Source organism: Colobus angolensis, unplaced genomic scaffold (genome assembly GCF_000951035.1).
Source record: "Colobus angolensis palliatus isolate OR3802 unplaced genomic scaffold, Cang.pa_1.0 Scaffold106, whole genome shotgun sequence".
In the NCBI taxonomy this organism is placed as follows: Eukaryota; Metazoa; Chordata; class Mammalia; order Primates; family Cercopithecidae; genus Colobus; species Colobus angolensis.
The window spans coordinates 2,437,066-2,462,741 of record NW_012111586.1 but is presented as its reverse complement, the minus strand read 5'-3'; the positions used below and the strand labels follow the sequence as shown (position 1 = coordinate 2,462,741).

The 25,676-nt window shown below is 45.9% G+C and overlaps 1 protein-coding gene across 2 annotated transcripts in view; it reads right to left on the bottom strand.

Moving 5' to 3' along the window:
* Positions 1 to 25,615, bottom strand: part of RNF220 (ring finger protein 220) — a 253,823-nt gene extending 228,208 nt beyond the window's left edge. Inside the window, exons 1-2 of one of the 2 annotated variants that reach the window (XM_011946096.1) lie at positions 25,299 to 25,615; positions 19,614 to 20,355 (exon numbers count right to left, since the gene is read on the bottom strand). In XM_011946096.1, the coding sequence (XP_011801486.1) occupies positions 19,614 to 20,238 (625 nt within the window). In that variant the 5' untranslated portion in view covers positions 20,239 to 20,355; positions 25,299 to 25,615. Of the gene's footprint in view, positions 1 to 19,613; positions 20,365 to 25,298 lie in introns of those variants that run through there. The other variant, XM_011946103.1, reaches the window with a different exon arrangement.
* Positions 25,616 to 25,676: the final 61 nt, after the last annotated feature.

Below are 25,676 nucleotides of genomic sequence, written 5' to 3'. Positions count from 1 at the left end.
AATAATTAAAAAGTGCTAATTTGACGAGGCATGGTGGCTCACACCTGTAATCCCAGCACTTTGGGAGGCTGAGGCAGGTGGATTACTTGAGGTCAAGAGTTCGAGACCAGCCTGGGCAACATGGTGAAACCCCATCTCTACAAAAAATACAAAAATTAGCCAGGTGTAGTGATGCACACCTGTAGTCCCAGCTACTTGGGAGGCTGAGGCAGGAGACTCACTTGAACCCTGGAGACGGAGGTTGTAGTGAGCTGAGATTGCATCATTGCACTCCTCAGTACAATGCCTGGGCAACAGAGTGAGACTCAAAATTAAGACTGAGCAACAGAGCAAGACTCAAAAAAAAAAGCTAATTTGAAACTTACATACATATCAAAACTCAAGAGTAACCACAGCATTTTTTTCAAACTTATACCAACAAAGTATTTTTGTGGGGAGAAATATTTTCCAGCTGACATTGTTTAAAATTGCCAGCACATGATGATATTAAAAAGCAGACCCTGAGCCTTTTGTGGTGGTGCACACCTGTAGTCCCAGCTACTGCTGAGGCTAATGCAGGAAGATCACTTGAGCCCAGGGGTTTGAGGTTGTAGTGCACTATAATCACACCTGTAAGAGCCACTGCACTCCAGCCTGGGCAACATAGCAAGACCCTGCTTCTAAACAAACAGACAGGCTGGGCATGGTGGCTCACGTCTGTAATCCCAGCACTTTGGGAGGCCAAGCAGGTAGATCATTTGAGGTCAGGAATTCGAAAAAGCCTGACCAACATGGTGAAACCCTGTCTCTACTAAAAATATAAAAATTAGCCAGGCATGGTGGTGGGCACCTGTAATCCCTGATACTCAGGAGGCTGAGACACAAGAATCACTTGAACCTGGCGGGTGGAGCTTGCAGTGAGCCGAGATCACACCATTGCCCTCCAGCCTGGGCAACAGAGCGAGAATCCATCTCAAAAAATAAATAAAACAAACAAACAAAAGCAGATCAACTTTTAGTTGATTGTTGTTTTAAAATGCCTCTACAGAGTAACAGGATCCTGTTCCCCACCCCAATGCATACTTTATCACAATAAAAAAAAATTCAAAGTGCTTTAACATGGGGAAACACAGCTGTCTTATTTCATTTTTAAACTACCTTCACTATATAGCTCCTAGACCAGTCTGTGCTTTTTGGATGGTAAAACTAAAATAATCATCAGTGAACCTTTTTACAAACTAAGAAGAAAAAACAAATTCAGAAAAGAAAACTGATTTTGTAAACACATACACAAATCAGATACTTTTCCAGCAATTGTGACTGTAATCCTATCCACTTGACCACTTAGAAGAAACAGAACCAAGTAGTAATTATAGAACCAGAGGAATTATTCAATTTTATCAATTCACCTCACCAAGATTCCATCATAAATGCTAGGTTATGAGCCTGTCCCATAATATAGTCTTCCGAATCATCTTTTAAAAATAAACTTTTGGCAGCCAGGCACGGTGGCTCACGCCTGTAATTCCAGCACTTTGGGAGGCCGAGCTGGGCGGATCACGAGGTCAGGAGTTCAAGACCAGCCTGGCCAAGCTGGTGAAACCCCCATCTCTACTAAAAATACAAAAAAATTAGCCGGGTGTGGTGGCAGGTGCCTATAATCCCAGCTACTCGGGAGGCTGAGGCAGATAATTGCTTGAACCTGGGAGGCAGAGGTTGCAGAGAGCCGAGACAGTGCCATTGCACTCCAGCCTGGGCAACAAAGCGAGACTCAGTCTCAAAAAATAAAAACATAAATAAAAATAAACTTTTATTTTGGAATAGTTTTTAGATTTATGGAAAAATTACAAAGATAGTAGAAGAGGGTTTCCAAATACTCTTCACCCAGTTGTCCCTATTATTAATATATTAGTAATATGGTAGATTTATCACAACTAATGAACCAATATTGATACATTATTAACCATATTTAGATTTTCTTAGTTTTTTCCTAATATCCTTTTTTGTTTCAGTGTCTCCAAATTAACTTTTTAAAATCATAAACTAAATTTTTTAATTATATAAATAATACATCACATGTTAACTATTCAAATACTGCAGAAGAGTATACAAGAAAAAGTATTACTCGCTTCTTCCTACCTAGTCATACTTCCCAGGGGAAACTAGCATGAACAGTTCCGTATGTATCCCTCCGATGTTTCATATGCATATACAAAGACAGACATGAATGTATGTTTTTTTCGATACAAAAAGGTTGTTTTTTCTCTGTACCTTGTTTTACAAATAAGCACTTACGGCTCTAACTCATTTTTTTAACCACTATGTAGTATTCTATAATATAGATATATCATTAACCACTATGTAGTATTCTATAATATAGATATATCATTATTTATTTTACCAATTCCCTATCAGTGTACATTTAGATTGTTTCTGGGTTTTTTTTCCACATTACAAACAATATTATAAAGAACATACATCTTTAAGTACTTAACCCAACATATGTAGGATAAATTCTTAAGTCGAATCCCATCAAAGGATATTTGTATTTAAATTTTTTGTAGACAGACATTGCTGAAAGGCCCTCCAAGGAGACTCTGCTGCCTTATAGGCCTACCAACCACACATCCAGGCCCTGTTTCCCCACTCCTTCATCAACAACTGTATGCCATCAAACAACTTACTCACAATTCCTTGAAATGCTTCACATTTTCCATCTTCCTACCTCCATCTCACGTTTTCCTTCCTTCTTTTTAGCTCTCCGGCTACTTTTGGTTTTCTTCCCACCTTCGCTGTGAAGGCTGTCCTGTACTTTTCTTTTTCTACATTTAAACTCTTGACTCCCCTCCTCACTTCTCTAACATCATTCTTCCTGCTCACAAATGTCCCTTACAGTTTCTCTGCAGCTCAGCATGACTGAATAAAGAACAGACACTTCCTCTGCTCTCCCAGCCTGCTGGCCCTCCTGAACCAAGAGAGAATGTTAATAGGGACACCTGAAAATCCTTAATCTGGGTCAATACATTTAACCTGGTGTAATGCTAGGAGAAAACATCTGGAAGAATTTGCATTGTTTCCTTTGTTAAAATCTTATCTGTTATTTTTTTTCTACATGCCACACCTGGATAGGATTCCTTTCTTTAAAACGATAGCTCAAAATTGTTATTCATTATTCCCCCCAGCTTTTTTATTTAAGCTAGTGTTGGAGTGGAGGCAAAAGTAGAGGTGGAAGGAAAGAAAAAAAAATCCACAAGTGGCAGACTGAAGAGTAGGAATGAAAGTGCAGGGAGGGAAGAGGTGAGGAGGCAAAAGACAGTTTTGAGGAAAATGTCAACCTCTTAAGTCCTCTAAGAAGAGTTATTTACTTAATTTCATCACCACTTCCTTCATTCTAAAGCTCTAAAAACAGAATCGGGACAGGAGTGGGTTGGAGGGTGGGGCACAGTGGAAGGGGGAGTGAAAGTATCCAATTCCTCCAGCTGCAACTTTCCCCCACCCCAACTTCTTATCCAGCAAAGCTCTATCCACCACCAGAAATCAGCTTAATAGAATAAACCACTTAGGGCTAAGGCTCAGAGGAAGTCAAAGACCCCACAATCTCCTTGCCTATTAAGCCTCTTAGAAGTTAGAATGCTGCTAAAGAAAAGTGATATTATGGCCGAGCTCCTTAGAAAGAACACAAGGATGCGAAGTCGGAAAAGAGGGAGGCCAGTTTGGGGGTTTATGAGCATCCATCGTTAACTAAAGATGATGGGGCGGGGCGGGATAGTGGAGTGGGCGCGAAAGCAGCCAGCTGTGAGAATAGTGCTTGAAAGTCTTCAAGTTGAGATTTAGGAGAAGAGTGTTTGTAGAATGTACAAATGTGATGAGCTCTAAATAGAGCCAAAGCCATTTTTTGCCCTTAAAGGGGAAAACACAGTCTTAAGCATTATGTAAGTAATTAGAAAATTGGAAAAATAAAGCAGCCTGCAATGGTTCCTTCCCAGCTCAAATTTCCCAGTGATTCTAGGCATTCTATCACTTCCTCATCCTCTCCTCAAAATAGCTGGTAAAGAGTAAATGGTCCACAGACTTGCTATCTGAGTTGGCTGACCAGGCAGAGGCATAGAACAGGATTCATCAAGCCCTTTACTAAACCCAGAAAAAGTCCTTCTGGCTTACTGTCCTTCCTCGGGTGGGAGTTTAGTGTAGAATTCTAGTTATTTCCACTCTGTGCCTTTTTGGGTGTTTTAAAAAGGGGGTCACTGGGTGAGTGCTAAACTCATCCTTGCTCCAGCCCCCATATAACTGAAACCAAGAAGGAAAGACAACATTACAGATATCAACTCCTGAATATCAACTGGAAGATTTTTCAGCCGTAGGAAGACTTGTAATAAACTGCACAAACTTTTGTAAGAGTTCAGGGCTTGCTGAAGTCACTGTCCCCATAATGCAGTTAGGAGTAGAGGTAAGAGTTGGAGGAACCCAGTTTAAGAGACGTCAAATCTGTGCCCAAACCCTTATATTAATTATACCTAACATTTATTGAAGGCATACTTTGTGCCAGGCACTGTTCCTAGGACTTTATTTGTATTTTCTATTAACTCATTTAATCCTTATAACACCCCTAAGAGATTGATACTAGTGTTCATCTCACTTTACCCTGAGGAAATGGAGGCACAGATTTAGCTCTTCTTAAACTACTATGTCTGTAAAGTGCATTGGGCGTTAGCAGATACTAAATCATCTTCCTCCATCCCACCAAAGGGTACGTTTGACAAATTTTTTTTCTTAGATCATAACTAGTAAGTTCCAAGCAATGAACTGGGTACTGGGAACAGAGATCTTAGACTAGGACACAGCTTCTACCTCAAGGAACTCACAGTGCAGGGAGGGTGAAAAGGGCTTGTGAACGGGCCAAAATAAATTGTGCCTAAGGGCTGCCACACTGCAAAAGGCTCCTATCAATTTTTCAAGTATGGACACAGCCTGACATACATATATGAAGTGCTCAGAACAGTGTCTGGCACAGAGTGAACAAATACAAGTATTATTCTTGTTACCTCGTGAATCTGACCCATAGGTCTCCCTCTCCTGGAGTGTCCTTCCTTCTCATTGACTCTGGAGTTAGACTGCCTGGGATCTGAACCTCTTCTCTCACATTTGCTTGTGTGACAATGGGCATATTGCTTAAACACTGTGCATCAGTTTCCTCATCTGTAAAATGGAGACAAACAACACCTATCTCATAGGGATTTTATGAGGATTAAATAAATTATTACCTGTAAAGCATTCAGAATAGTGCCTGACACATAGAAAGTGCTCGAAGTGTCAGCTATTATTATTAGGAGTGATACTATGTTCTTCTCTTTGCCTGCAGTCATTTCACTTGCAATAAAAAGACTGAATTTAAATGCATCTGGCTTGGTTAGTTTAAGGAGGATAGGAAGTCTCTGGGACTAAATAGGAGGAGAACAGGACCCCTGGGAACTTGGAGGAATAACCCTGGAACTTGTTAATTAAGATCTTGTTAATGAATCTGCTTGTTAATGGTCTATTAAATAATCACACAATGAAGTTTACCGCACAAGTAAAGTCTTTTTCTTTCTTTCTTTTCCTTTTTTTTTTTTTGAGACACAGTCTTGCTGTGTTACCCAGGCTGGAGTGCAGTGGCACAATCTTGGCTCACTACAACCTCTGTCTCTCGAGTTCAAGCAATTCTCCAGCCTTAGCCTCCCAGGTAGCTGGGATTACAGGCGTGTGCCACCATGGCCAACTAATTTTTGTATTTTTTAGTAGAGATGGGGTTTTGCCACGTTGCCCAGGCTGGTCTCGAACTCCTGACCTCAGGTGATCCGCCTGCGTTGGCCTCCCAAAGTGCTGCGATTACAGGAGTGAGCCACCACACCCGGCCTAGTAAAGCCTTTTTCAAATTCTTGCTCTTTCCAATCCTCCTGGCCCAGCTTTAACTTCTAAAGATCTCGCCCAAGGGACAAGCCTTTCCAAATCTGACAGGGACCTCTTCATTTTGTCATACTGGCCGACAGAGCATGACTATTCTTGCAGCCTAGGAAAGGTCTCTAGGGCAGAAAGCCCTCTTCGTCTTGATTCTGCCTATCATTCCTCAGGCCAAAGTACTGTGCCTCTGAGCCAAAACATCTCCCTCCACAAAATAGGAATAGAGTCACTGGCCCCGGAAACGGAAAAATAAAGATGCTCTGAGCTTTGCTGAGAAGAAGGCAAAGGGTAAACTTCTTTCAGTGGGAATTTAGCAGATAAAATTTCAGCTGAGATGTCACAGATCTGTATAGAAAGTGGCCTGCCAACTTACATTCATAAAAAGTCTACAAGAATTGGGTAACTTCTGCCCCCAAACACCTAGAAAAATAGTGCTGCAGCCGGTCTCAGGGAATGCAGACTGTCTTCTGCAGCTCAACTTCAAGGAGGGAATGGCATGTCAGAGGGCTCCCTCTAGATTGAACACTCAGGCATTTCATAAACTATTTTAGCCCCCCGAAGACCATTTTGCTCTTCAGACAGACGTAGATAGACATATTGCAAGTACCTATGTGTATGTGAGGGTATGGCATCTATATGGTGACTTTTAGATTACAAAACACATCTGGATTATCTACTTACTCAGCAACCCTGTGGGGTAGGGGAGGGATTATCTGCCATCTCCCATTTTACATATGAGGAGCTGGGGCTCAGAGAAACAGAGACTTACCCAGTGTCACATGGCCAGTAAATGACAGGCCCGGAGCTTCTGACTGTGCTCTTGCCCTATCACTGAACCGTTCCTCTATTTCTAGTCATCACCTCCCACTTGTAAACGTGCCAGGAGGTGCCCAGTGTTGTGGTGGATCCTGTGTGGCCCTTCAGACTATGTCCAAGTGCGTACAGCCAGCTGGCAACTCTGCAAACTCAACAGAAGAACAGTGATCCTGGGTTCATTCACTTTAACAACAAATATTTACCAAGTCGGGCACTACATCACAGGGACATGCTAGATGGAGTCACATAAGGAGACAGACATGCGCCCATGAGAGAGGCATAAGTAAGCAAATAGTTACAATTTAACGTGATGAGTGTTTTTAAAGGGGGAATTATGTTGGGGGAAAAAATACCATTCCCAACTCCAGAAGCAAGGTTGACGAGAACATCCCCTCCTGCGCAGGTACCCAAAGCCCCCTGAACCTCTCAGAGCAAGCCCCTAGTCACGGCTCACTGAACTTTCTACCTGGTGGCAGCTGCCCCTGGAAGGGTTAAAGCTTAAAGCAGAAAGCCAATCTGCAGGTGTTGGTGACTAATTCTGCCACTGAGAGATTCCTCTAACCCTCCAACTTTTATTTCTTTACAAATGAGCATTTGAAAGCTCAAGGGTTGCGGAAGAGGAGACAGGAGGCTGGCAAAACACACACACCAAACCCTCTCCAGCCCCTTCTCGGCAGAACAACAGCAGTGAGAAGATAAGCTGGCTGGAGCTCAAGGAGCACCGCAGTGCACAGTGGCCTCCCTCGCATCTGGCTAAGCACCTCCAGCCCCTCCGCTGGGCCACCTCATCATTATAATATTGCACCAAGAAGGGGAGGCCTGGGTACATATAGTCAGTTGATCAGCAATAAGACAGGCAGAGGGAGGCAATCCAAGGAGGAGCAGTGGCAGAGGGGGAGCTGGGACAGGTGGACAGATCCTCCCCGAGACAGGAGACTGGATGAGAAAGGTACTGTTTGTGAGCAGATCCCTGGGTCTTCACCCTTCCCCTGCCTGCCCAGACTCCTCAGTGGGCTTCCATCCTTTTCCTTTCTTCACCCCCCAAGTCCTCACTCCCATTTCTGCAAGGCCAAACACCTCGGCGAAACCTTCCCCTGAGACTTTCACCCTAGAAGAGTGATTCCTAAACCTTAAGGAGCACAAGATTCACCTAGGATGGCTGCTTGCTAAATATACAGTTTCTAAGCTGCATTCCTTATGATTGTGAATACAAAGTGTAGTGTGGGCCCTGGGAATGTGCATTATAAATAACATTCTTCACCCTACCCCCATCCCTGTCCCCATCCTCTACTACCACCACCACCACAAGTGATCTGAAGCAGACAGTCCTTAAATCGCATTTTAGGAAAGCCAGCCTCAGGGATGACTCTCTCTTGAAATCCTAGTGCCCTTACTGTCTGTTATTTTACACTATCATTTCTTTTTCATATGTACAGTTTAGCTACTCACCTTAACCATAAGGCCGTCAAGAAGAGGAAGTATTATCTCCTACTTCTTTGATTCCCCTGCAAACAGTACCAAGCACAACGCTCTACACACAGGAGCTCAGGAAATGTTCGTGGATGTAGAGCGATGATGAAGATAAGAGGTCAGGGAAGGAAAACCACAGTGGGGATGGTGGAGTCCAGAGGCCCCGGCTGGAAGGAACTGTTTTTAGCATGCCGACGTGTGCCAGGCTGGAACAACGGTTTGCTTCGCCTTCTTTTTTCCCTTCTTCAATACTCTTGGCACTACATGCCTAACCTCCCTTGTGAAAGTCAAGCCTGAGCAATGCACCTCCCAGAGGAAACTTTGCCAAGAAACTCTGCCAAGAATCCCGGGTGCTATGTGGCTCAGTTTAACGGCCAAGCGAGTGCTCTAGGCCCTGAGACCTGTCACGTTTCCGGGTAGGGCCAAGGATAGAGCTAAGCCTGAACTTTAGTAAAAAGATGAGGGCCCTTAATCTACCTCACTAAACATCAGCAGGGCAATGGCCCTCCTTCATTCAGCAAGTATTTCCTGAGTATCTACTCTGTGCCAAGCATGGTTCTGGGTGCTCATGGGTCCTCTGGTGGTTAAGATAGCATATGTCATCAGAAAGCATTTTTCTAGTGATGTATCTTTAGAAAGTTACTTTAAAAGCAGGACCCTAGACGATGATGAGCCTCAGAGCCACATAAGCACCGAATGGACATTCTCAAGAATTCCTGGTTATAGGATGAAGCACTATAGACATCCAAGGTCAGGTCTCAGGTCCTGGCAGGGAACAATTCTATTCTCACTTCACTGTGAGCAATCCTGGCAGTTCTGGAGTTCTTTCTTCCACTCGCAGATACTATAGTTTGTCCAAAAAAGCAAACTGCTACCCCTAGCTCCTTTGAATAAATAACTCCTTCTTGAGTTTCAGATATCAGCTTAAAGGTCACTTGCTCCAGAAAGCTATCCCTGACTCTTACACAAGATTAGATGCTCCAACATCTAAGTCTCATGGCATGTTATATTTACCCTATGATAGCACTTTTCGCAGCATCCTGCAATTGCTAACTAAACTTTGAAGTCCAGTAAGGCAGGGACTATAATCTATCTTGCGCATCAGTCTATTCCCAGTACCCAGCCTGGTGCCTGGAACAATGTAGGCATGCAGTAAATACAGCTGAATGATTCAACGAACTAATGAGTGCATCATATTTGACCAATGATATGGCAACTGAGTCATGTCTCACATACTCTGCCACAGTTTTATCCACTGCCACCAACAAATAGCTAAGATGAAGCAGTACTATTCCTTCTGTGGGACCAGTATCTTATGGAGGTAAAACTGGGGCTCACAGCAGCACCCCAATACAAACTCCAGGAGGCACTTCCTATGGGATCAAAGATGGATTCAATACTACAGAGTCAATATAATGTTGTCAAGAGCCTGAGAGCTATTCTGGCCATGAGCCACAGACTTGAGTTTCTTACAAGTCACTCAACTTCTCACAGGCTCAGCTTTCTCATGAAGAGGACAGTAGGCACTTTAGCAGCAGGTACTGTCTTTAAATAAAGAAGAAATGACAATAAAAATCTCCCTACACCATGATGGTAAGTTGGAAGAAGGAGGCAGCATTTGCAGTGAAGCCTTGCTGTGGTTAGGAAAGGGTTAAACCCATGTCTGGGTTCTTTTCCCCGTAAATCAGCCTTGACTGCTGCTCGGTCTGAATGAAGCCCCACCAGGTTGGCCTGTCAGGAAGGAAGCCCATGCGTCCAGACTTTTGTTGTTCTAAGGATTTTTTTTTTAATTTTACTGCTCAGGAAGGAAGCTGAAGCCTAGGCCCTAACTGCAGTCCTGCTGATTCCTCAGCCGAGCATGCACCACTGCCCTTACCGCTCCAGCTACCTCTCAGGCTCCGCTCCTTTTCTAGAATTCCTTCTGAACCATGATTTTGGCATTTGGACCTAAATCCCAGACTTTCCCCTCTTTTAAGAACCAAAAATTAAGAACATTCAGCATTTCCCTTCCTACCTAGCACACACCTTTGTGACCATATGTGGGAAAGGCTGAGGACAGACAGGGAGCAGAATTGGGTGCTCCATGACCTTCAGAGACACTTTACTTCGAAAGGTGAGCTGAACCCTTCCTTTAAATGGAGCCATGAAGGAGTTGATAGAGACTGAGGTATCAGATGACTGGCCTCCAACAGCTATTTCTGCTACAAACATGTGTGGGCATGAGGCTCTTCAAACATGAGCTACTCTATTTAAATAACAGACTCAAATCCGAAGTCCTCAGGCACAGGGTCAGTCTTCCCCACTCCCATCCTTCTACTCCCCACCTCTCCCACTGACATGCAGAGTCATTCTCTAGTATTCCCAAGTCCCATGGGGCGTTTTTTCTACAAAGAGAAAAACACAGAGTTTATTTGTGCCTTCAGGGTAATGGACAGCCCTCTTTTACTCCTAGGAGAATGCACACAGACACTACGCCCCGCCCAATCCTGCCCTCCCCTTCCCCCTGCTAATCCCTCCCCAGGCAGCACCCCCATCTCAGTCCTGCTGCTGTATTTCTCTTCTGACCTACAAGGCCCCTTCAAGCCCTGTCCTAAGCCTCCCCCAAGCAGAAACAATCCATCATGCTGTGGGACTGTGACACACACAGATGGGGGAAGGTTCACAGATCTGTCTCACATAGGCAAGAGGGTAAAAGTGTCTGTATAACTTAAAATCTAAGGACACACGAGAAACCCAGGGATTGTGAATTCAAATACTAGTCAAATACTATTACAGCAAATCTCATTACATGTAGTCCGAATCTCTTATCACACACAAATTCTAATAACCCATTGATTTCAAACAATATCCAGTAATATAAAATTTCAGAATAAGAAAATACCGTGAGATTTGGCTTTTTCAACCCAGGCCACTGCCTAGATATCCAACCCTAGTCAAGTCCTCTCCCGACTCCCAGACTCAGTTTCTCTAACTTGACTACTACCTTGCTTCTAAATAAAACAAGGGAGAAAGAGGTCAGGAGGACACCAGGGCTAATCCTGGTGGATGGATAATAATGAAGGGAGGAGAAGTAGCTGGCCATCACAGAAATGGGCTTTCCAGCCTTTCTCCCTCCCTCTTTCCACATTTTCATACGGCATGAGCATGTGAAAGGACCCTACATACATTGCTAGTTGTTAATGACCTTGTGTTTGGCTACATCAGTGCTTCTAACAAGGAAGGTTATACCACCAGATTGTCCTTGAAATAATAATAGTAACTAAGTATCGAACACTTAGTATGTGTGAGAAACTGTTCTAAGCATTATTTGTGTATTTAATCTCATCAGTCCTTCCCAACAACCCTTTAAGTGTGTGTAATTCCCATTTTGCAGGCGAGAATACTGAGGCCCAGAGAGATTAGGTAACCTGCCCGGTATCAGAAAGCAAGTAAGCTAACAGGTCAGGACTTAACTCCAGAGGCCAAACTCATAATGACTATGTTATATTGCCTCCCCACCTTTGATCTGAAACACCTTCAAGTTGAGGCTCAAAGGGGCAAATACAGCTTTTATTCCTCTAACAGGTATTTATTATGCTAGGCCACTCTGACTTGCTTTAAATCAAACCCCCAGAAGCAAGGTCAAATGAGAGCAATATAGGATTAGCTGGCACCTAAATGGGAATCATATACCTGAAAATAAAGCGAAGGCCTCTCCAGGGCTGGCCCTTGCCACTTCCCTATAGCTTTCTGTCTCTGCAGCACTAAGATGGATGTAAAGCCATAAGTCTAGTCTGCAAATGAATTTCGGTGGAAGAAGACAACTCTTGCCTGGTAAGTCACACTCAAACTTACTGGGCTTGATTTCTCATAAGACTGTACAAAAGGTTCCTTCTTCACTCACATAGCTCCAGATTTTCCTAAAGCTTCAGATCTGTTAACAGAATGTACTGGACACAGCACCATGTCTCCCCACCAAAAGCACAACTTTCATTTCTTCTAGGTCATCTTCAACCAGAACACATTCCACAGAGAAAACTGACAGCCACATATCTGAATTGCCAGATGGTTACATGTGTCTACAAAACCTCCACATCATTGACTGTTTCCAACTTCGGCCAGGATCCAGGTAGAAACTTTTTTCTAAAATACACACCAAAAGCTGATCTGTACGTGTGAACTCCACGATAGGGGATGTAATGCTGTGGAAAAACATTTGGAGAGGGGATAGACTCCAATCTTAGGTTTCTAAGGGTTAGGAGAAATAAGTAGATTTAAATTTTTGTTAAGTTATAAACAATTTTGTATTAACAGTACCCCAAGTAATAAAATAAGTCTATATTTGAGAAAGGTTATTTCGCAAACTCTTGGAAAACTCCCTCCCTACCTTTGTAATCATGACACCTCAAGGCATAAATAAGTCCTTCCTTTATTTCCTCAAACTTCTATGCCTTTGGGATAGCATAGTCCTACACATACTGTTCTGTGCAATGCTGAAGAGTGGTAAGATAACGAAAACTTAAAAGTAAAAACCAGATTATAATCACCACCATTTAGGTATTCAATATGCAATGAACACTAAACCCCTTTATACGATTGGCACCTGGCAAAAAATAGTAATTTTTTTAAACACTAAAACTAAAGTAGTGTGATTAAGATAATAGAAAGGTCCAATCCATTGGGTAAGGCTGGAAGATGATATATTCCTTCTGTTTACTTAGCATCTACCAGGTGTTCTGATTCATACCACAGCCTATGATTTCTCCAGGCCTAACATGTAGTCCCAATCCAGGATCTTTTCCTGGAAAAGGTGTAAGAAAGTTCTTTCGCAGAAGATTCTCCTCCTTGCTGCAAAGAAAGAGATACTTACAAATTCCTACCGTGTAGCACACATGTGAAGTTACAAAGGATAGCAACACATTCTGTTCAACCATACATGCCACAATTTAAATGATACTTTAAAAACATTTTTAAAGGCATTTTAGCTGATATATAGCAATAAATTATCCTTCAGTCTGCAGTTCATCTCTCTTTAAGACGGGATAAAATGGTGCTGGGAAATGCTGTTAAACTCTTAGGCGCAAATATGCAAGTCCAAACAATATTGCTATTTTGGTATTTAAAAATACTGTGGATTTACAATGAAATGTACCATCACTCCAAATCTCAAGTATTTATAAAGAGCACGTCCCAACGTGTGCTTTGATATTTATTAACCACTTGGATGTGGTTAATAAGTGGTTAATAAGAGTTAAAAATAAGAAAAACTATTATAAAAATATCTCTATTAAATATGTTGTCACTCCAAATCTCAATTATTTACAAAGAATACATTTCAATGTGTGCTAACATTTATTAACCAGATGGATACAGTTAATAAGGGTTAAAAATAAGAAAACCAATATAAAAGTATAATTCTATTTTCCAGTTTCCTCTTCCCTGCCTAATGAGGAAAGGGGATGGGGAGGGACAGCAACTTTTGTTATTTGGATACAATGTGTGTTTTTTTTGTTTTCAAACAAAAAAGGGCCACCAAATAATCAACCTGGGGCCGCTGACCGGAAGGCAGCCCCGGAAAACTTCCCGTGGGAAGAGTTCCAGAAATTGCCCGGACTTTAACGAGTCCCGCTGTGCTGGCTGCAAGCCTCAGACCGTCAGAGGCCACCGCGACTCGCCTTGCCCGAATGCCAGCAATTCCGCCGAAGCACGGAGCCCTGGACTTAGGAAACATTCCCCGGAACATTTTAAAGATTTGAAAAGCAGGAAGGGAAAAACATTTCGAGCCGAAAGGAGAAATCTCAGAGTCCTGGGGGCACCGAGGGGCCAGCGAGGTCCCCAGGCGCTGTACACACGTCCAACCTCCCGCCTCCACGCGCCCTGCTCCCCCACCCTCTTCTCCTCCCTCCTCCCCCAGGCAGAACCCTCCCCACGCAGTGGCCATCCCCACGCCCGCGCTGTGTCCCCTTCACGCCCCGTGCACCCACTAGCGCCTCCTGCATGCTCCCATGCACCCCGACGTCGCGTGGGCGCCCCCCCTTATCCCTCACCCCGGTCCCCACTCTCTTCTGCTCAGACAGCGTAGAGGAAACCGATCGGGGACTGGGTTCTTAGTGCGACTTGGGGGCGCGGGGACGTGGAGGGCGAGGCGGGGCAGGGCGGGGGGCGCGACGGGCTCTCCTGTGTGCGGCCGCGGGCTGGGCGCTCCCGGCTCTCCAGGCGGCGCGCGGAGTCCTCCCGCGGCCTCCAAGTGCGGCAGAGCGACGGCGAGATCACCAACATTTCTGAAACCACCTGCAAGCCGCCTCGGTGGCGGAGGCTGTGGGGTCCCTTGCAAGTGAGCGAACGGGGCCCACTCCATGGCCTGGTCTCCCCGGGGCCCGTTGTCGAGCCTCTCCGCGCCCCCTCCCCCAGACGATCAATTACCAGCCACCCTTCTGCCGGGAGCGGCGAGGGGCTGGCGGGCGGCCGCGAGGAAACGGCAGCCCGGATCACTTCTGCATGACAATTGATGGGAGGGAGGGCGCGGGGCGAGGAGGGAGGACGGCTGCGGTGTCCGTTTTCTCACCATGGTGATTAGGCATTCCGGCCGTAAGAGGAGGCAGCCGCCGCACAGAGCGGCGCGGCGTGGAGCGAGGGCAGGGGAAGAGCGGGAGCACAGCTAGAGCGAGCCCAGCCGCCGGGCGAGCGGCGCGCCGAGCCAAGCCAAGCCAGGCCAGATGGCTCTGCAGCCATCAGGGACCGCTCCCGTCCAGCCCGGCTCCACTTTAGCTGTGCAAACATTTCTTTATCCCAACAAGACAATTAAACCCAGCAGCATGAAAAAGAGTCTCCATGACTGTGTGGGGAGTGAACAACCAGAAACAACCACACACATCACAGGAGTTCTTGCCCCCGGGGAGTGGGGGAGAACCCGGGAGCCGCTGAGGGAGAGTCAGGCTAGGTCTGGGCAGTCAGGACAGAGGGATGCATCTGACCCAGCTCTTCTGGCGATTTGCTGGCCCTTTCCCAGTGGTCATCTGTCCTAGCTGCAACCCAGAGGTGCAGCCTGGCCACTTGGCATCCCCCAAACATTCTTCCTAGCAAGAGCAACTCTCCTAAAAGCCCAGAGTAGAGTCCCTGCCCACCCCACTCCCAGAGCCCTTGGAAACTATCCCCCTCACCCCAGCCCTCCCCATTCCAGGCTGCCTTTGGCCTAGATGGGCTCAGCTGATTTGACTGTTAGAACACAGGGTCTTCAATGATACATGCCTTTATAAAGACACAGAGTACAAAATACCGTCTCCTACTCAGGGCTTTTGGGACCCAAGAATGGCTGCCCAAGTACATCAAAGATGAGAGCAAAGCAGAACATCCAGGAGCTGCTGTGAGCCATCAGGTTTCCTGCCTCCCTGTGACTTTGCCCGACCACAGTGAAGGTCAAGGAAAGAGGGCAAAGTCAAGCCACTTATGGTCAGTGCCCAGTGTCCATCCCTGGGGTAAAGCCAGAAGGCAGGGCCAGTCACTGCTCCACGTGGGCAGTTCTGGGCCCTCTCAGCCCTGTGGTGAGCATGTATACTTCGCCAACTCCAATCTGGGCTGAGTGGATAGGCTGGCAGGCTGGCCAAAGGCTGTGTCACACAGGCAGGAATCTGGGCACAGGGGCAGCCTGAAGAGAACCATCAGGAAATGCACATGACAGGAGCCAGAATACTAAGCGGGCAATAAATGTACAGATTCTAACACAAGACAGCAGACAATACTTATCTTCCCTTTTGTTGTAAAGTTTCCTTAATGAGGAAATGTTTATGTTAAAGGCCCTGGGAAACATTGCTGTAGACACTTCATATGTAAGGCACACGTGAACTATTTGTAATTGGTCCATACATTTTAGCATTATTTCCCTGGACAACGAGCCTTGGGGACTGGTTTGGGGAGTGACAATAAACAGGAGTTACCTCAGTCCCCTTCCTGGGGAATTATGCATCCTCCATGAATGGCTTCTCACAAAACACTTCTCCCATTTTCCAGGGCAAGTAAGTCAGTCCTGTAGAGTAAAGGCTGCTTGTTTTTCCATAGAGCCCAATACCACCTTCAGGAATCACCTGTGAAGCCAGGTGGATGGACAGGCAAGCAAACCAGAATCACCTACCAGGAAAGATGATGTTTGACCCAAATAGCTATATTTCTGTCTACAAAAATGCGTGTTTAATCACAAAAGAAATCCTGCCTACCACTACCCAGATTTAAGAAAGAACATGTGTGCATTACACCATGTCTGCAGGCCTCTCTTTCCAGTGGGCTCGCAAGTGGACTATCTGCATATTGATGCAGTGTGTGAGCAGGGGGTGGCTGCAACAGTAAAAACTGTCAGTGTTTCCATTATACAACTGATTTCTTAATGACCTAAAACTCCGTCATAAAAACTTCTGCTCTACGTAAAGGACACACATCCCCATTCTCACCCCCCGCCCCTATCCACCAACAAAACTCTAAAGCTAAATGCTTACTTCGGAGTTTGACTGCTGCATTTAATTAAAATGTTTAAAAAATATTGTATGAAAAGATATTTACATGAAGAGAACTGAAAAATGAGTCAACCAAATCAGCAATTAACTCTAAATTTTAAGAATAAATATATATACATATATACACATATATGTGTGTATATATTAACCATATATGGTTAATTTGGGCAATCTGGCAAAAGCACTGCGTCCTATCACTCTGCTCGTCTGAACACTTTTTATTCTCTGTCTTTTCATATCCCCATCCCCCGTCACTGCCCCATCTGCCCCTGAAGCGCTCTCTCCCTTTGGAAGCAGTCTTGTATACTGTCACTCGATTATCTGAGAAATATTACTTATTTCAAAACGGTTCTGTAGGGAGGACCTGAAAGGCATCTAGTGGGAATAATCAGGCCTTCTAACGGCCCTTAAATATGTATTTACATAAAGCAGACCATAAATATTCCGACACACGTCGGCATATGACAGGAGCCAAGAAAGCTGCTGCAGACTTTGTCTTAGTGCCTCTTCAACCCTTCCTTACAGAAAAATACTTCTCCTGCCTTCCAAAAATTCGCAATCAAAAGCATAAATGCTATCCAGTGTGACCCAGTGAGGGATGTGCTAACCACCTAAGGTAAGGAAGGGAGGAAAGAGCACAAATCCAGGGTGACCACAGGGTAGTACAGCCTCCTTTTCACTTTGCACCTCTGTTTCTTATTAAAGATTAGTCACAAATGCAACTCTGGATAATAACGTGGGTGTACAAACACCCCCCCCCACAGACACTCCTATAGGTTTTATGCTTGTGTACAAGAAAAAAAGGAGAACACAAGGTACTCTATAAGGGAAGAATATTTTAAATGAATAAAAGAAGAAGAGGACTCCAATTTCTATAACACTACATTGGAAATAAAGAAGTTTCCCCACCCTTCTGATCAGAATCTCATTAATTTCAAGGTCAGAATTCCATTTCACTTTGGGAGACAGACTCATTTAATTTTTCTCCACCCAGGCGTATTCCTGTGTGAGGGATCCATCTCCATGGGGGATGCCACCACCACACAATGCAAACCAGGCAAACAGAAGAGTTATGGCTTTGACACTCAGAGAGGAATGGATATCCACGTCTATGAGTTCTGACTTGACTAACAAGCTTCCTCCTGCTCTGGAGTCTGATATAGGTTTGGGCTAAAAAGATAGAAAAATGGAGACAAGCTGGATCTGTTAGGTAAGAAGAGAGGGATCTCAATCTCCAGATGTTACTTTGTGGCATATTAGTTATGAGAGGATTTAATTTTCAACTTGTATTTGGAGAAAAAAAGGGGTAGAATCTGTCATACCCTAACACAAGGCAGTTTTAGCTAGTGGTCACATTACAACTAACCTTGATCACTTGCACATCACTGGACAAGCGAAAACTAAAATAAAATAAAATAAAATTGACCAACACAATGCCGGTACCTGTTCAGCAGGTATATCCAAGAAGCAGGATCACAAGACACACAAATCAACAGAAAGCGAAAAGGTGAAAGAGAGCCAAAGCCAAAGTGAGAGGACAACACTAGCAGTGGTGCTGTCAGCCAGCAGCCTTCTCCCTTAAGTGGGGAGGTCTCCGGCTTACAGATGCTGACATAAAAGACACACTTGCAACATATTTCAAAACCAAAGAGCGATGGATTTACAAGGCAGGTTGATTTTATGATGACTTTTATTGAAAAGGTACGCTGGGTTTAGGCAGATGCCTTTTAGCGCAGGAAAGTTAACACAGTGCCTAATTCAAGGAGACAGCCTGAGGAAGCAGTGGCGACAGGGGAGAGAGCTGCAATGTCTCTATTACTCTCCTCGGCATCATAAAGAGGAGGGAAAAAATGGTGTTCGTGTTGGTGGTTATAGAGAGGACGGGAGCATGAAAAAATAGAGAAAAGGGGAAGGCAAACCTCAGATGTAGTTTTCTTAAGAAAATAAAATGAAGCAAATCTGAGAACAAAGGGGTTGGGTGGAAAAAACACCCTCAGTTCATAAATTCTCACCAGGCTTGAAGAAAACTGCTCTGTCTACCCACTGCCCAAAAGCTTCAAAACACAATTATTTTCTGATTATATTAGAGCAAAAGATTGCAGGGTTCAGCACTCCTAGTCTACAAGTTCCAAATAAAGGTTTAGTTCCAGCTATGAGTAAGTGTAGCCAGAGCCCAACAAGGCACTTGGAGAACATGAGAAAAAGCTGTTTTATAAGCAGAAATTAATAATAGTTGTGAACATCAAATATGGATCAGTCCCACAGGTCAACCATGTCTAGTCCTAAAAGTGAGCCCCAGGATAAGCATCCAGCAAACCTGTGAAATCCCAAGAGAAGTCGGCTTTCTAGCCTTGCGATCGCAAGGAAAACACAGCTGTTTGAAATGCTTTATGGTGATTGACGACACCTTTGTCCTTCTCTGAAAAATAGCCTGATGTGGACAAGGGCTGAGAGTTGTGAAAATAGAATCACGTGGAGTCTGCTGGATGTGATACAATGGAAACGCTAAAAAATAACACTAAGATCAGACAAACATAATGAGGACAGCAAAGAGAGGAGGGGTGGACATGTTTCTTTAGGCCCCCCAAATTCCCTAGGAGCCGACACTTCTTAATGAAATGACATTCACTCCACTACATCAGTGGTACCCCTCTTCACTCCAGTCCTCAGAGAATAAGCCCACCATGACCCGGAGAGAAACGCTGTGCTGGGGCCAACTTGCCTCTGGCTACTTTCAGAAAAACATTTCAAGAACTATCAGTGCTCACTGATGAGAGACAAGCAAAGGTTAGCACTCCACAGCTAGCGAAAGGGAATTAGTTGGCCCTTCCCGTTACTAGGAGCATGCAAAACGCCACCGACCTGTTGAACATCACAGTGAGGCAGGGCTTACAGGGGGTAAGGGAGGGCTTGAACCAAAGTACTTACATCTGTCATTCCGATCCTCTGGGCTAGATGATGCTTCCCGATCAGAAATGAGGCCAGAGACAGCAAAAATCTTCTTCCCAGTGTCATCAACCTTTAGTGAACCGGGGGAGCTAGATGGCAGCTGTGTCCCAAAGTCATATTCCTTGCCATCTGCATCTGAGAAGCGTAAGTGGGGAGATTCTGTGTCATGGCAGTTCTTAAGTCGCTTGGCCGGTGTAAAGGCTGACTGATAGCTCTCCCGGTCCTCGGTGGAGGCAAAGGGCCGGAAAGCCCCCACACCACTATGATTCAGCATACTGATTGGGGTGCAATCTAGATTTGGGGGAGCAAATTGAGGGTGGAGGTGTAGTAGAGAAGGGGGGAAATCACGATTGGCAAAAGTGCCTGGCACCCCACCTTGCCGATGGTACATAGAGGCAAAGGTATAGGAACCGTTGGTGAAAGGAATATGCACGTCCTTGTCAACTGAGACAGGTACACCAAAGGGTCGTGGCTGCTGACAAGGGATGGAAGCATCACGGCTGGCCTCAGCCGTGGATGCCAGGACCATCAGTGCTGGGGATGCCAGAGGGTTGGGAAGGTAGGATGAGTTCTCCATCTTGAAGGCTGCCCGGTGTAAGTCCATCGGAGTCTGTTTCTGTGGCCGGCGTTACACAAGAAGCAGTCTTCCCTGGGAGGGAGGCCAAGCGGCACCTTGGGTCAGGGCAGGGAATATTACTGGGGAATCATTCCCTTCTAAGACCTGTAGAAACAGCAAAGAGAAAAAAAGAAGGGGGAGGAAAGTCAGGGGGAGGAAAAAAAGGGAAACCCCCAAGTGATCGAAACACCATCCTTCTGGCTTACAGATGCTCGGGCAAGAGACACCACAGGCTTTAGGAGCCAGTGGGCAGCAGCATCAGACCATTTTCATTCAGGAAAATCAATAGACAACTTACTGTGATGTACGCGTAGCTGACTTTGGTCCCTACACGTTCCGGGTGAAATGCGCCTGAGCCCAGCAAAGAAAAAAATATCATAAAACCTCCAAATACGATATTCCCTGAACAAATGAGCTTTGGAAGGCCAAGCCATCCAGTAGATTAAGTGGGGGGTCTATGTTTCAAAGTGCTTCCACCTGCATCTACAGGCCACTCATGGCAGGCCTGATGTTCAGAGACCACATTCTACATATACGATTCCCCACATATGAATCCTCTCTTCATCTCCCCTAACAACTCCCTGACACTGAAATATCCCAAATTCAAGTTCATCCAGACCAGGAGCACTTGTACATGTTAGTTAGTACAAAGTATACACATGGATAAATGATATACATTGGCACATACATACACACACACACACATCTTCATGTATCATCTAAGACTGTTTCCAGAAAAAAGTGCTATGTGAACAAACAGCATTAACATTTATTTTGATGCACACCCCTCTCTAATCACATGGGCTTTCTATTTCTCTTTTCTGAGAAGGAACAAAACCTTCATCAATAAAATGCCTAGCGTCTCTGACAATATTTAAAACCATAATGGGTGCCTTTGGCATACGCTCTCTAGAAGCGTCTGTCTTCTAAGGGCAGCAAAGAACAGATCGGTAATTTTAGTTACTAATGCACTCACTCTTAAGTAGATTTGTAAACTGCCTTGGATTTGCCATTAACATTTAGAACAAAATGTTAACAAAATTTCTGACTTATTTTGCTCTGCTTATTGGCCCAGTCAGAGCTGATGTCCAATAAAGGCCCTTGGAACAAATTGGAGTTCGGAGAGACTTCTTTCAGTTTCCCTTGTAAATTTCGGTTGTACATTTTCATAGTCGCTGGTTCCATTCCAAAGTGTATTTTGAGTGGGGGCTGGGAGAAGGGCTATATATCAAAAGCCAGGACAACATAAAGATGAATACCAGGACTTATTAGCATCAAAAATATACATGAAATAGAAACTTAATGAAACTCAAAGCATAACCAAAAATCACCGTCTGCTACAAATTACAGCCTTCAAATGGAGAGTCATATCAGAAATAAAATCTACCTCCTTCCTTTTAACAAGCCCACCTGGAGTATCTTTGGTATTCCCTCAAATAGAGAAACCTCAGTTAAACAGTAGATGAATCCTCCTGCTTTAATGCAGTGCAAAGAGAGTATTTCCTTCTCCCATCCTGTAGCAGACATGTCAATGACTGTTATTAATTGGGAAGATGAGTGGACACCATCAGACTGCTTCCTCATTTGGCATCTTTCCTTATAGACATCATTGCTAAATTACCAGATTATGTATCTCACATTAACGGATTTTTCTCTCTTCCAAATTTTAAATAACTTTCCTGTCAAGTTATAGCAGTGCAGGGAATGATCTGCCAAGGACAGCCAGTTAGCCTGACAAGTCTGGGAATCCTGTTCTTGGCTGTTTTCTAGTCAGATTAATGGTCACACAACATGGACGCTCTGAAAGTGGGTCTAGGGCTGCTCCAAGGGTTCCAAGCAGCTCTTCACAACAGAAATAGCTACTTGTCTATCAACAAGCAATATTATATGAGGCAAACTGGAGAAAAGGACAAACATAACACACTGAGTGTGAAGGGAGGAATGTTTCCCCCTCACAATACGACCTCCCCCCGCCCCAGGATTCACTTGCTATTTTTACTTCCTAGATCACCTCATTATCTTAAATGAGTTTCATAAATTAGGAATCTGGTGACAGCACCGGACACTCCAACAGAACCCGGTGAATCACTCAACCCTGGTTATTCATTTGAAAACTTCATTACACTGAAAATAAATCAACAATATTTTTCCAGGCCACATCTCTCTTACTCCACTGCGTGGGCGTGTTGGTCTCCATGGGGGAGGGGGAGTGCTTTTTTCTTTTCCTTTTTCTTTCTTACCCTCTCCTCACATTAACAACTTGTATAGATGAGGCTTCAGCTGACCACAGTCATTATGAAAATCTATAGTTAATACACTCCCAATGTCAAAATGTCATGGGTTTAAACACAGAACCCAAAATAAGAAAACTAACTGACCCTCTTAATTAAAAAAATATGGATTGTAAGATAATCAGCTTGATGGAGCATTTGGGTGACTGTGAAGAACCAGGCAAAGGGAAAGTAAGTAACTGTTACTTTTCTGACTCTATGCTGATTTTTTTTAATTTAGCACTTCGTGCAAATCCAGATTAAAATAACTCCAGCTATTGATCCGAGCAGTGGAATTGACATTAATTTTAGTTCACTTCTCACTTTGCAAAGGGATCAATAGGAAGTAATAACAGCTGACATCCCCGCTGAAAGGAGGAGAAAGAAGGGCTGAAGACAGAAATCGAAAAGCAACCAAATAAATCATCAGCTACTTTTCCGCGGCATCAGACAAACTCCAAACAGATTGCAAAAAGTCTTTGTTGAATTAACTAAACAAGGAGGAGGGATCAATCCACGAAGCTAAATAAATTGTCTGGCAGGCAGTGAGGCTGGACGGAGGGACCAACAAATACTGAGTTAAAAAAAATTTCAAATCCTTGACGTGATGGGTTTGGTTCAGTTCCGTATCTGTGGGAGTTTGTTTGTTTCTTAAATCACACTCCCGATCCTGCTTTAAAGTGATTACAAAACGCCAGCTATCTGAATAATTAGTGAGATTACTAACTGCGTGGTTAAACATGCCAGAACCAAGACAAATGAAACGAAGACGCCCGCGTTTGGAAAGTGAAAATGTCTGAGGCTGGGCTGATGCGCAGCGCTCCGCGCTCTGCGGAGCGAACTAGCCACTTACGCACAGAAAAACCGAAAGCCCAAGACGAAGTCTCAGAGAGTAGGTAATCTCCCATCCCATCCTCTGCCCATCCAGTCCAGGGTCTGGGCTTCCTGATCTGCGCCCGAGATCGGCGTAGAAGGAAGCGGTGGCTGCTGCCGCTGCCTCTGCCGTAGCTGAGAGCCAAACCCATTTGCAAATGACTGCCACAAAGAAAGCTGCAAAGGGCTCTTTCCCGGAGCCGAGCTCAGGGCGCCCACCAAACTACGGCTCTGCTGGCAATTAAAATGCACACACAACACTCCTCTGCTTATTACAACAGGTGACATTTTTGTGGTCTCTGAACCGTTTCCAAAAGCCAGGAATTAAAATAATAGAACAAATTAAACGATATTTTTCCTTTGCATAAATAAACTTTTAAAAAATTAACAGGGAACTTAAAAAGCAAAGAACAATGGGAAATGAGGCAGAGTAGTGGGGGGTTGTTGAGAACGCAGGAAAGAATTTTTTTTTTTTAAGTTCACAGACTTCGCTTGAAGAGAATTCCCGCACACCAAATGCCCAGGGGGTATTTGGAAACACCGCTCTAACAGAAATTTTACCACCATATGCGACAGCTCAGGGAACATAAGGCTAACACAGTTCCTGGGCTAGGGCCGACGCCTGTGCTTCAGGCACGGCCGGGTATCAGTCCCAGATTTGGACCCGGATTCAGGCCCACCTTGGCCAACGGGTGCGAATCTGAGACAGCCTGGGCCAATCCGAGAGTGCGGGGTCGCTGGGATACCGGCTTAGCGAGAGGGTGCATTATTCAGCTCGGAAGAGTCTCGACTGGGAAAAAATCAACTCTTTCAGGAGAAACGGGGGTAGAGAAGTGAAGGCGAAACCTACATAAACTTGGGGCCAACGCGGAGCCAAGCCCACTACTCTTTGGCCTGACCTCTCCCTCCGGCTCTCTGTTGCCTTTGTATATAGAACACTCTAGGTCCCAACAACCTCTGCACCAAACGATCTGAACCTAACTTTGGGCAACCAAGGCGCCAGTCCGGGAAGAACCGACACGTGCAAGGGCCCCTGGTCCGCAGCCGCGCGGGGCCCGCGGGGCAGGGGCTCAGAGCTGCCAGCCTTCGACCAAAGTCCAAGGACCTCCAGCCCCCGAGCAGCCCCACCCTGGGGGTCACCCAGGTCCCGCCGCCGCGCGCCACCGCTTCAGCGGGCAGCCGCGGGCTCCTCCACTCCGGCTCTCCTGCAAATGCGGACCGGCGCGGGGCTGCTGGGCCCTTCCAGCTCCTGGACTGCGGATGCGCGGTGCGGGAGGGAGGGTTCTGCGGCCCGCACCGCGGCCGTCCGGCCGCCGCACATGGCGCGGCTCGCAGAACAGGTGTGTGTCCCTGCTCGCTCCGCGCCCGGCCCCGGCCCCGTCGGCAACCAGCGGCTCGACGCGTCGCCGCCCCTTCCTCGGCCTTCCCCAACCTCGCCCCGAAGCGCAGAGAGCGAACTCACGCCACTTTTGCCGGGTCTCTGAGGGCCAGGAGGGATCGGCACCGAAGACACCAGCACCGCTTTTCCTCGACGCTCTTTCTGCCTTTCCCCCCTCTGCTCATTCCCCTTTGCAGGAAGAGCCCGCGAGACGGAAAGAGGAGGAGGCCAGGCAAGGCAAAGGCCCCCTGCCCACTCTGCTCCCCCCAGTCTCCTCGCTGCTTCCTCACTGCCGCCCTTTTTTCTCTTTATTTTTCCTTTCTCTCCCCTTTGCCCCTCAAGCCGAGTCCGGAGCGGAGGCGAGAGGCAAGACGTGGCTGCTGGGTGTCATGGGCAGCGAGCGCCGTGTTCTCCCCCTCAGCGGCTCTCGGGGCAGGGGGCCGGCGCAGGCAGGAGACCCCAGACGACCCGGGCCAGCCAGGCAGGGCTGTGCGCCCACACCTATGGCCCGGGCCCCATGCACCCACCCAGTGCGACGCGCACCCGGCTCAGGGCCGGAACACGGGCTCTCCGCTGGAGCTGCATCCAAGACCCGAGAATGCAGAGTGTTAACGGGAAGCGAGAGCTCTTCCCCTGCCTCCTGGCTGCTCTAGTTCCCGCTACTTCGGGACTCCTGCGCGCCCTCGCCAGCTTGGGTCGACCTGGGCCGCGAGCTCTCGGAGAGGCTCCTGGAGCGGGGGACGAACCGGGCATCCCCTTGGATGGCCTCACCACCGTGGGCGGCCTCGCCCGGGGGGCCACACGGAAGCTCTCCGCCCAAGTTTGTTGTGCCCTGGAAGAAAAGGCTTTCTCTTACAAAGCACAAAGGCGAAACGCCCAGGCCGAGCCCTGAAAAGCCCCGGGTT